Genomic DNA, 12,093 nt, shown 5'->3' with positions numbered 1-12,093 from the left:
CTTATGCCAGAGCTAGGACATTCCTTTTAAGCAGACGACGTAGACAGTGGTGTGCCGGTGAATGTTCAACAGCAGAATAGCGGGAGCCATGGCTTGTAGTGTCTGCCAGATTCTGTGGTGTAAATACTTCCACGATGGCTGATTTCAGACTAGCAAGGAGATGTCACCAACCCAGAGTCAGGAAGACGCACACAGCTGGCTTTCCCAGCCAGTTCAGGCTGGCTCCAACTCACCACCGGGACACAAAAGTTTCCTGCATCCCTTCTGCTCATGTTTGTTGGTGTGAACTTCAGTCAAATGGCTGTGGCCGGCCACAAGGGGAAATGGAATTTCTAACTGGACAGCCACGTGCCATGCCAAAACTCAGTGAGGGCCGAAGATTCTGTACTGCTCTGAGGAGAGGGGTGGGGAATGGATGCTGGGAGACAGCACTCCTTGACACACATCTCTTTCCCAGATGATCCTCTTGGCCATGAACAAGTGTTTGCGTGACTTAAGAGCAAAAACAGAGAAGCTCAAGGGCTGGGATGGAGGAGGGGAGGAAAGCTCATCCCGTTCATGAGCACCAGAAAACATGGGATCAACTCAGAAAATGCCCATGCTGGGAGGCACCCAAGAGCTTGACTAGCCCCAGGCCCCCTTTTTATGGATGAGAAAAACTGAGGCTGTTGGAGGAAGCATGATTTCTCCAAGGTCACACAGCTGATGGGCGGTAAGGCCGTGACTTCAAACACTCATCTAAGCCTTTCCCCGGGCCCTGTATCCCCGCCTTACCAATTGCTTTCAGAACTGTTTCTTTAAAGGGCCCTGGTGTTCCTCTTGCCTGGCTAAGCCGAGACCTGGCCTCAGAATCCTCCTTCACACCATACTCCACCCAGCCATACGAATGAATCAGAGTTGGTGCCTGAGATTAGCCTTGTTTTCCATGCCTGGCTTAGGGGCTGCCTCAGAGCCAACACGTTACCCTTGTCCCTGAAGAAACATACATACATACTCCATGATGTTTCTGTTGCATTTCGGATGGCTGGCCGATGGCCACATCTTCTAGAAGTTCATAGTCTCTGTCAGCATCCCACCTCCCACATTCTCTAGGCGTGTGTCCATATTCCAGCAGGGCCTCCAGAGTAGCCAGAATAGAGGTTCATGTGCACGGTCTCCCTTATTCGTCACAAAACTTGAACGCATGTGTCCTGTTCTTCCCATGTTAGAGATGAGTGTGCGGAAGCCCAGAGAGAGTTGGTTACACCATAACCGGCGTTATGCAGCCAGGAACCAGGCTGTGTTGGCATATACATCAGTAGTTCTCTCTCTGCCACCCTTCAGTGAGCTCCCGAGGCTCCAGATAAATGAAATCAGCATCGTTGTCTCCTTCTCAACATCATAAATCTCTCTGGCATCCCACTGAGGAACATGAAAGGCCGGCTGTTTGAGCCTCAGTTAGGACTTGGAGTTAGGGTTATGCTTCTCATTTTTCTCCCAGACCCCTCCGTTTTCCATGATGTGGTCACCACTATAGCCAACAGCCTGCTTACTGTCCTTCTCCGTGCAGCCTGGGCGGGCAGGGCCTGGTCTGGCTCGCTTGCTGCTGGACCCAGCACCTGACCCTGACCGGCCTGCTGCTGGTGCTCAGTGAACAGAATGTGGGAATGAATGAATTGTGGCATTTCCCCTAGCCTGGGTTGGAATGGTAGAAGGAGCCAAGTGACTTGAAGGCAGGCTAGTTAATGCCTCTCAGGTAAGGTGGGGATACGGAAGCCTGCCTTTTGGGGTTCCTGTGAGGGTTTAAGCAAGACGTGAATGTGGGCTCAGGAGTCAGACCAGCGGGGTTGAATGCCAGTTGTATGTGAGCTGTGTGACCTTGGGCAAGTGACAGAAGTTCCATGCCTCAGCTTCTTCATCTGTAAAAAAAAAAGGGGGGGGGGGGGGGGGGGGGGGGGGCACCTGGGTGGTTCAGTTGGTTAAGCGCCTGCCTTCGGCTCAGGTCATGATCCCAGGGTCCTGGGATCAAGACCCGCATCGGGCTCCCTGCTCAGCCAGAAGCCTGCTTCTCCCTCTCCACTCCCCCTGCTTGTGTTCCCTCTCTTGCTGTGTCTCTCTGTCAAATGAAGGAAGGAAGGAAGGGAGGGAGGGAGGGAGGGAGGGAGGGAGGGAGGAAGGAAGGAAGGAAAAGAGACCAGTGGGATTATTTGGAGGATGACGTGAGCTATTACCTATAAAATGTCTAGCACGGGAAATGCTACCTGTAAATGCCATTGTTAGTATTAACTACAGTGTGTTAGGAAAACTGTAGATCTTTACTATTTCTCGGGCTACTGTTAATATCTTGACTCTGTTCCAAGGCAACTAATGTGACTGCCAGCCTTGGGAACCATCCTATAAACCAAATCACAGGTCCTGGGGCCAAGGCAGCAGAGGGCGGGCTGCATCCCCCCAGAGTCATCCCCACAGCAGGCAAACACCTCTGCCTGCGCCCCACGACGGCGGGCACTGGCATCTTCCATGGGAGCAGGGCAGAGCGGCTCCACCCCTCCCCCAGCCCCCCACCCCCACCCCCCTGGGAAGTTGCTCTGTCCCAGGCTGCCAGCCTGCTGGTAAGACCAAGATGAACAAGAACGACAACACGAAAGTGGCAGCGAGAAGCTGCAAGATCAGAGCTGTCAAAGGCTCTGCAAACAAGGCCCCAGTAAGGACTGGGCACCACGGCAGCTGGAAAGGGCTGTGGGGGGCAAGAAAGAACCTGCCCTGGGACTCAAGACGTGTGTAGCGGGAGGATGGGAGGGGGGTGGACTTCCAGATGCCTGGTTAAATCCCTGGAAAGAGAACCTACAATCACAAAATAGTGTGCATATAAAAATACAAATAAGTATGCATTCTGTGTACAGTTATCATCACATGCTGTGCTGAGTAGCTCAAAAGTATTATTTCTTAATCCTCCTCACAGATAGAGGCCTAAGTACTACTGTTATCATCCCTGCTTTGCAGATAGGAAAAGAGAGGCTTAGAGAGGTTAGTTTCCTGCCCAAGGTAGCAGGTAGGAAGCACAGAAGGTCTTGAGCACTAGGCTCTGCCTGCTCCAGGGGAGACAAGCTTTGCTGTCGAACACTCAGACCTGTGCCTCAGTTTCCTTGTCCACAGAATGGAATAATGGTAACAATGCCTTCAAGGAGAGGCCGGTTGAAGTGGTAGGAATTGAGCACTTGGTATGATGCCTTGGTATGGTGCCTAGTACACAGTGAGCATACAGTAAGGAGTGGCTTCTTCTTTACTGGTAAGGGGAGGTCATGGTCATGGGGACTGTCTGGGCCTTTGAGGCTCAGATCCCAGAGTCATGCATGGAAGCCCAGTGATTGCCAGCACATTGCTAAGAACTGGGCTGTACAGAGTGGTTAGTGGGACAGACTCTGGAGCCAGATTGCCTGGGTTTAAATCCTCACTCCTAGTTTATTAGCTGTGTGACAATGAGCAAGTTAATTAACCTCTCTGTGCCCCGTTTTTCCTTATCTGTAAAGTTAATAACAATAATGCCTTCCTCGTGGGGTTATTGTGAGAATTAAACACATTCATATTTGCAGAAAGTTATAATATACCTGGTACATGGTAAGAACTAGTTATTTGTTAATATACAATTTGTTAATATTTGTTAATACACGTGAGAAAATGGAATGAGATTAAGTTACCTGTGCAGGGTTAGATGCACAGCATAAACAGTTAGTGACAAATCCAGGCTGTCAGGCATCCAAGCCACACCCCTGGGGATGGGCTTACCAGAGTTAGCCTAGAGTCCATGCTCAGGGGGCCTGGGAACTGCCTGGCACTTTCCAGCATCAGTGGAGTCAGGATTGGTCCTGGGGGTAAGAGAGAAAAGAGGGGCTGGGAGCCGAGCTAGGCAGGCCCCCAGCATCCTGAGTGGCTCTGCTCTGCCATTTCCTGCTTGTTGAACTGTTCTAGAAACTGTGCCTTCATCAAGCGTGACCCGCATCCTCCTGCCTTCCCAACCTCCGTCATCACTTAGCGTTTACTTCAAAAGCATGCTGAGGCATGGCAGCCTTTCTGGGGGCCAGGGTTTCCCCACTGGGAGAAGGACTGCCTTTATTCTGGTGGAATTTGTTAGTTATGGTGTCTAATTTGAGACCTTAAGAAGCGCTATTACTACAGTGTTCTTCAGTCTCCAAGTCTCTGTATTTGGTCCTTCCAAATACAGTGTGTTCTCTCAGGTCTACACCTTGCTTTGTGATTTACAGTAACGATTATGATATGAGATCGCTAACATTTCATGAGAGCCGTGTGCTAAGCTCTATACATGGATTGTCTCATTTAATCCACATCCAAAATCCTAGGAGGAAGGTGTTCTTACTAAACTCATTTTACAGCTCAGAAGACTGAACAACAGAGAGGTCAAGGAACTTGCCCCAAGATCACATAGCTGCTAAGGAGCAGCACTGGGAACCAGAGTTCATGCTCACAACTCACATGTATGCTAGCTTTAAAAATGAATATATGAATAAAATGTGTCTGAGGCCTCACCTGCTTGCATTTGTCACTGGGAGTATATCAAGAGATCAGCAGAATGCATCAAGAGATCAGCAGAATGCATCAACAGCCCTCCTCCTCCTTCCAATGCTTCCAATGCTGCCTCCTTCCCAGGGGAGAAAAGGCAACTCGATTGCTTGCTATGCTCAGGCCTGCAGCCTTCCTGGAAAACGTCTTTCTGAAGTCACATTCTTGAAGGGGTGGAAAATATCGAGCCAATCTCTTGGGGCTGGGGCCCTTGAGAAATCAGAGAAATGGACTACTTCGGTAGCTGACCTCTTACTTAAACTGATCAGATTTTTTATGGCATTGAAAGCCACTAGAGGGGAAAACCACAGAGTTGATCACCTTCTGGTGAAGCCCCAGGTGAGTGGCTTAATAGATTTCTGCATAAATAAGTCCCACTCTTCGGAAGGCGCACGTATTCGCCCGGGCCCCAGGGGACCTATTGGTCTTCAGTGGCAGATCCTTCCGAGGCCTTCCAGAAAGAGTCAGTGGAGCTCTGAGTCGTGTTTACAGGAATGCTGCAGGAATTTGAATGTCGCAGAGTTAAATTTTCTAACAAACCAGGTTGAATAGAAAGCCATGTTTTCACAAGCCTTTATGGAAACTGTTTCTTACCTGCTTTAGCTGGTAACATTCAGTAAGCGGAACCATGACTCATTTTGTATGATTGAGGGAAATGATCTTGAGGGTATGATCTTGAAAAACAGGTGTTTCCTGGCATCTGCTATCAAGAATAAATGGCAGGTCTTGCATGGCCCCCCTCTCAGTCAAGACAGTATGCTTCAAACACGTAAGAGGCACCACAGGATAGATGTGGTCCTGCCCCCAGGAGGCTGACAGCAAACAAACAGTAAGATAGATGGATGGACAGACAGACAGACAAAAGAATGGAGTAGTCACAGGTTGTGAAAAGTGCTAAGAAAGGGGAGGATGAAATTGGCCAGAGATGGGACGTGTAAAGGCAGGAAAGGGGTGTGCCCTCCTTTAGAGAAGGCCTCCTTTGGGGACATGACATTCAAGTTCATATTTGAGGGGGTGAGAAGGAGCCAGCCCCGCAACGAGCCAGGAGAGGGAAGAGCAAGAAGAAAGTCCTCAAGGCAGGAGAGACCCAGGCCAGCGGAAGGCGGCACCTGCCGAAGGACATCGGGGCGGGCCCCACCCCTGCAGAGCCTGTGGGCCAGGCCCCGGGAGCTGGATTCTAGTCTCAGTGCAGGGGAAGGCATGGGAAGGTTTGAAGCAGAGGCACCACACAGTCTTACTTACATTTTAAGCTCACTCTTGCATAAGAGACTGGTTTGGGGGCACCTGGGTGGCTCAGTTGGTTGAGTCTCTGACCTTTGATTTCAGCTCAGGTCGTGGTCTTAGGGTCCTGGGATCGGGCCCTGCGGTGGGCTCCCTGCTCAGTAGGAAGTCTGCTTGTCTCCCTCTCTCTCTGCCCCTCCCCCCCCGCTCATGCTCTTTCTCTCTCCCCCCTCCCTCTCTCTCTCTCTGAAATAAATAAATCTTTTAAAAAAAGAGAGAGAGAGACTGGTTTGGATGGAGACCCGTGAGGAGGCCACTGCACTCATCTAGACGAGAGGCCGGTGTTTGGAACCCATGTGTGGGCAGTGGAGCCGGAGAGCCGTGGTTGGATTTGGGATTGGGGTGGCGAATTCAACAGCTGATGGAATGGCCATGAGCATGGAAGAAGGTTCTGGCCTGAGCACCTGGGTGGACAGGGGTGCCATTCACAGAGATGGGATGACTGGGGGCAGGTTTGGAGGGTGGGGGTGTAGACATGTTAAGAAAAAGTTGCATTTCGGACATGCCACATCTGAGAGTCCGGAAGACGTCCAAGAGATACGCTCAGGAAAGCAGTAGCATATGGGCTCACTGCTTGCCAGCTCTGTAACGTGGGCAGGTTCCTCAACTCTAGAATGGGGCCCCTGATAGCACCTCCGTTGTGGACTTGTCGTGATGACTGTATGACTTCATACAGGGAAAGAGCTTAGATTTCAATAGTAAGAACTCAATAAACGTTAGCTTCCTATAATAACAATTACTATCATCACCATCTTAGCTACAGTAATTTCCTTGCCATTTGTCTCTTTGTAATTAAAATCAAGGGCCTGTGTAGCTGGTAAACACTTGTGCTGATGTTCTTGGAGTTATTGGCTTATGAGTCTGGGTTTTCAGGGAACACAGGGTGGGGTCTGTGTCTCCCTGCTCCTAGCCCCCTATCGTGGTGCCCACACAGAGTAGGTGCTCAGTAACATTTCTCCAGTCACATGGAATTCAACTTGATTCCAGCAAAAAAAAAAAAAAATTGTTCATTTGAGAGAGTCAGTCAAGCATAGAGGAGAGCAGAAGGGACTTAGACACAGGAGAGAGGAAACTGCAAATTCACTGACAATGACAATTCATAGCATCTTTGCTCTCAAGAAGGAGGCTCTTGATTTCACAAATCGACCTCTTCCCGGACTAGATAGTGGTCTGTTAGAAGAAAAGTTTTCCCTACTTTCCCTACCCTAATTTCCCTACACAAGTAGTCAAATCTGATACCTCCCCAAGATCTGCACATACACCCCACCCAATCAGGGCTCCAGACACCTCAACACAACACATGCAGACCACCCCCTTCCCCTTTCCAGAAGCCTCTATTTGTATGCCCCAGAACCTGGCCCTGCTGCTCTCACCCTCTTTGCTCTGTCCTGTCCATTTGGCCTGGACCCTTTTTATTTTTAGGAAACTTAGATGCAGCCCACCACCACACGGGGGTTTCCTCTCTTCCCCTGGAAATGCTGGGATCTGTGGTCTCTCCCTGTGTTCTTTTCAAATCTTGGCAGTGGCTCTGCCCTTTTCCAAATTAAAAAAAAAAAAAAAGTTTAATTTCAATTTCAGATAAACAGCAAATAACATTCTAGTGTAAGTTTGTTCCATGCAGTATTTACTAAAGTATTTTTATTTGCTAAATCTAGCAGCCCTCACTGTGAGAGTCCCAAGTCCAAAGCCCCATGTATCCAGCCTTACTGCACAAACCCCATCACATCTTGGACGCTGAGGCCCAGGGTCCTTCAGTCCTCCCCCACCACTGCGGGGCCCTCAGTCTTCCCTAGAGAGTCCTCCAACAGTGTTGGGTGGTCTAGGCTCCCCAGCCTGCCCTGAAGAGGTCTTAATCCTGGAGTCCAGGCTCCTGGTCAACTGTGGGCCTTCCTTGTTCTCTCCCGGTGCTCATACAACTAGGCCCTTGGAGGCTTAGCCAGACGCCCAGCTCCTGAGCTGTGCATGCAGATTAGACCCCACATCAACACCAAGCTTTCCGTCCTCTTTCCCTGGTTTCTATCTTCGCTGCATCAGCTCCCTCTGGTGGCCAGAAGCAAACTTACTGTCTCCTGTCCTGGGTTCCTATTTCACGGTAGCCTTCTGCCCAGGCAGAGATGAATGATACATCAGAGACCAAACGAAGAGTCAAGCTCGTACCCATCCCACCCACTTCCTGAGGCTCCCTTTGTGGTTCACCCCTGAAGGGCTCTCCCCCGGGTCCTAGCGTTACTGATGAACAGGAGCCTCGGTGCCGTGGACTTTTGGGAACAGTAGCCCCTCTTTTCCTCCAACGATAAAAAAGAAGGTAGTTCCCTCACAAACTGAACCTTTCTTTATGCCACAAAGTGGCTTAGTTAGAAGCAGGAATGGGACCAGGAATTCTAAACACGTGGCTCTTTTCCTCAGTCTCCACCCTCTGGGTTAGCAAGAGGAGGGTATAGAAAGGGGGCTGGGACAGGGCCCACTACAGGTTGCTGGCTCTGTGGCCCTGGGCAAGTCCTTTATCTGTGTATTTACCATCATGGTTAGAAGAGGGGTAATGATAGTCCTTGCCTTTTGGGGCTGTGTGGGGCTTGAACGAACTAACTCACGTAAAGAGTCTAGCAGAGTGCCTAGCCCATGGTCAACATTCAGTAAATATTAGCTCTCACCATACTTAGCTCAGCATGCTCTGGAAGCATGGAGGAAGACAGAGGTGCAACAGTTAGAAGGACAAAGGATCAAGACATCCATAGTTTAATTGCAGCCTAGGAACAGGCCGTTGACATGGAAAATGCAAAGGATCCTTGGGGCTTTCTAGCTCTCCTGGTCCTCAAGGACCAGTTCCCGGGGAAGCCGCTGCACCCAGCTGACCATCTCTCCCTTCCTTAGGGCCGACGACTGCTTTTGTGCTTCTCGGAAGCTGGATGCAGTGGCCATCGAAGCCAAGTTTAAGCAGGACCTGGGTTTCCGGATGCTGAACTGTGGGCGGACGGACCTGGTGAAGCAGGCAGTGTCTCTCCTGGGGCCCGATGGGATCAACACCATGAGTGAACAGGTACAGGGTCCAAGAGTCTGAGTGGATGCCCCCCGCCCCTCCACCAGGTGCACTGCCCCACGCCAAGATGGCCAACAGCAGGCCCTGGACACACACTCCCCCTACTGGTGACTTAGGGTGATTTTTTTTTTAATTTAGTTAGTTTTAGTTTTTAAAATACAAAAACATCCTCGTTCATCTTTATAGAAGTTGCACATGATCTTTTGCAGCTGAAATGGAAAGTAGAGAATAACAGGCCTATTCCAGAAAGGAAATAATGCCATCACCCAGATAGCCATCATTTATATTTAGCATGTGTCCTTCAAGTCCTTTTTTCAGTGTGGTTAAAATTAGTTCTCTGCCTGCCTTTCTGTTACTGCATCACAGAACAGCTCCGGGAGTATTTTTACCAAACTTTCAGGGGATGTTTGAGATACACGGAAGTCATTCTGGGGAACCCTAGGAGGCACCTCAAAAACAGGCAGCTGTCCCCCAAGCCCCTGAAACTGAGGTACGGTGAGAGGCTCATGTGTCTACCAATCAAGAGACACCATGTGGGTGAAAGTGTCACGGACAGAGAAAACAAACAGCAGTTTTCAATGTGAGCCCCAGATGGAAAGTCAGAAGGGACAGATGGAGCTGTTTCTCATATGGACAGCTCATGCAGCGAGTTCCAGGGAAGGAATAGCAGCTAAGAATTTTCCTGAGCAGCAAGGAGCCCTAACACACACACACACACACACACACACACACACACACACACACACATTATTTTTTTAAAACGGGGATTTATAATGTCTTGCCTTTTGCAATAATTTATATTAAAGGTGCTTTGCAGTATCATTAAATATTTTTCTTTTAAATCATTTTAACGGCTACATTAAATGGTCATATTATTAATTCAGTTTACCGTTCTCAGTTGTTGGCTATTCAGGTTGTTTCTAATGACTTTTATCAATAAGGCTGAGTTAAACACACAAGTCTTTGTTCAAATCCCTGATTGTTTCATTAGGGAAGGTTTTTTTAATTGAAGTATAGTTGACACAATAGTTTCAGGTGTACAAAATAATGATTCTACAATCCTGTGTGTTAGGCTATGCTCATCATTAGGGAAATTCTTAAAAGTGGAAGTAGTGGCTCGAACACATCAACCTTTCTGAATGGTCTCCATCTCAAGTTACTTTTCCAGAGACTTTGTTTCCTTATACACACCCTCCAACCTATATGTATTTCCCTATTAATCTTTTACTTAATGTTTTGCAACTATTTCATTGGAGCTTTACTGTCTTCTTTATGTAGAAGAGTTCTTTACATATTAGACATATAACCCGTTGTTATAATATGACAAATGTCTCAATTTATTGTCTACCTTTCAATTTTGTTTATAATGTTTTCCATTTTATGTCCTCAACACCGTAATGATTTTTATTCGTGATTTCTTCCATTCCTTTTACACCTAGAAACAGATCCAGTGAGATGTCTTTTATGGTCTTAATTTTTTCTCTATGTCTGTAGTCAAACTAGAAATTATTTTGGCATATGGTGTGAGATAAAGCTCTAATTTGCATGTTTTCCCAAATAGCCACCTTCTCAGCACCATTTATCGAAAAATCCATCCCTTCCTTCCGTTGGTTGTAGAACTTCAAAATAATCAGAGTCACAGGCAAATATGGAATTCCTAAAAGCCGTTCCTCATTCACTTGCCTTTTGCTTGTAAATGATAATGTCAAACCAGACGTCAGTGATGGGGGCATGCTCAGAGGCATCCAATTTCCCTTGACACTGACCAGCAGCTTATATAAAGCAAAGATGACACTTGTTATATTGTGAAGGAGAAAATGTCAAGGAAACAGTGTTTATGAATTAGGTAGTTGGACTGATGTCACAGAATCCAGAGAGTTCCTAAGACCTGTAAGTTGAAATCAGCCACCTGTTTTAGCAAACACTCTTAGGTCTGCTGCATCTTAGGACAGACAAATGAAAATACTCCAACTTAAGCAAAAGTAATCGCAAAAAAAAAAAAAAAGGCAATTCATCCCCCACCCAATTTTTTGCTTCCATTCTGGGTTTCAAAATGTGCGGGATTGTGACCTTATGAGTCCTAGGGCGGCACATTTGTTTTTTTTAATGCTGGATTTTGAATACAAGCATAACCACCTACACACAAGTAAGAATTTCCATTTGCTGTTGTTGAGTGACAGCCACCGTGTAAACCCTCTCCATTCTCTGGTTTTTAACCCACTGCAGGGCATGACCCCCCTGATGTACGCCTGCGTCCGTGGGGACGAGGCGATGGTTCAGATGCTGCTGGATGCCGGAGCTGACCTGAATGTCGAGGTGAGGGTGCAGAGGGCTGCAGGGCCCCTCGGCCTGGCAGTCCCCCAGGGGGAAATGAGCAAGGGGGGAGGGGGGCTTTTTCTCCCAAGAGCCACCACTGAGTGTGCTCAGTCCAGCAAATAGGTCAGACCAGCTGGTGGATTTCCTCCATCCCAAGGCCCCAGCCTGAATGTACATTTCATTTAAAAACAACCAGCAAAGCTGCAGGGAGCACCAGCTTTTATTTGCTTCAGCGGAACTGAGTCTGATTCTTACTGCTCATCATTCCTTTGGCGATGGGGCAGAGAATGCTCTCCTGAGCTATCAGCCCTTTCTGCCTAATACAGAGCTGGTCCATGTACCCTGACCTGAGGTGTAGCTCCCCCAGATCCTCCGCCCTCCCAACCAAATCCTGATTGGTTCACCTGTTGGCTGAGTGGAAGCCACAGGTCTTAAGGCCAATCGCAAAGCTTCCTAGAGGCAGTGTGGTGTATAGTGGAAATCACACCCCCAAGGGCTTTAGAATTTGACACTCGGGCTCAAATTCGGGAACTGCTGAGTCTTAGCAACTTGCTTTTGTGCTTGGGCAGGTGGCTTAACCTTTTGGAGCCTCGGCGTCCCCATCCACAGCAGGGAGAGAATAATCACACCCATCTCAGAGAGTCGCTGGAAGAAATAAATACAAAGGGTACCTAGCATAAGTTTGGGACTCGGTTAATATTGGTTTCCCCACACACACCGCGAGGCTTGTAATAGGTGAATTCATGCTTTTTGACCATATTCTATCCTGTCTTTCTGGCAGCCAGCTATTGGCAGCCCCAGAGGCTGGGAAGGTTGGCATGCTGCAAGCCTAGCTCAGCAACCCTATAAAACCTTGTTAGTTCAAAGCCAGACGTTCTTGCAGTCTTAGTACTGTGCTTTTT

General features: G+C 48.4%; 1 protein-coding gene across 6 annotated transcripts in view; it reads left to right on the top strand.

The window, feature by feature from the left end:
- The window catches only part of ABTB3 (ankyrin repeat and BTB domain containing 3), a 298,372-nt gene that overhangs the window by 240,089 nt on the left and 46,190 nt on the right, over positions 1–12,093 (top strand). For all 6 annotated transcript variants that reach the window (XM_025882175.2, XM_073900343.1, XM_073900341.1 and 3 more), the window contains 2 exons: positions 8,710–8,875; positions 11,102–11,191. In XM_025882175.2, the coding sequence (XP_025737960.1) occupies positions 8,710–8,875; positions 11,102–11,191 (256 nt within the window). The remainder of the gene's footprint in view (positions 1–8,709; positions 8,876–11,101; positions 11,192–12,093) is intronic.

The sequence above is a fragment of the Callorhinus ursinus genome, unplaced genomic scaffold, assembly GCF_003265705.2.
Source record: "Callorhinus ursinus isolate GAN/ISIS: 27379988/994484 unplaced genomic scaffold, GSC_fseal_2.0 scaffold14, whole genome shotgun sequence".
NCBI classification, from domain to species: Eukaryota; Metazoa; Chordata; class Mammalia; order Carnivora; family Otariidae; genus Callorhinus; species Callorhinus ursinus.
This window is presented reverse-complemented; position numbering and strand designations above follow the sequence as displayed.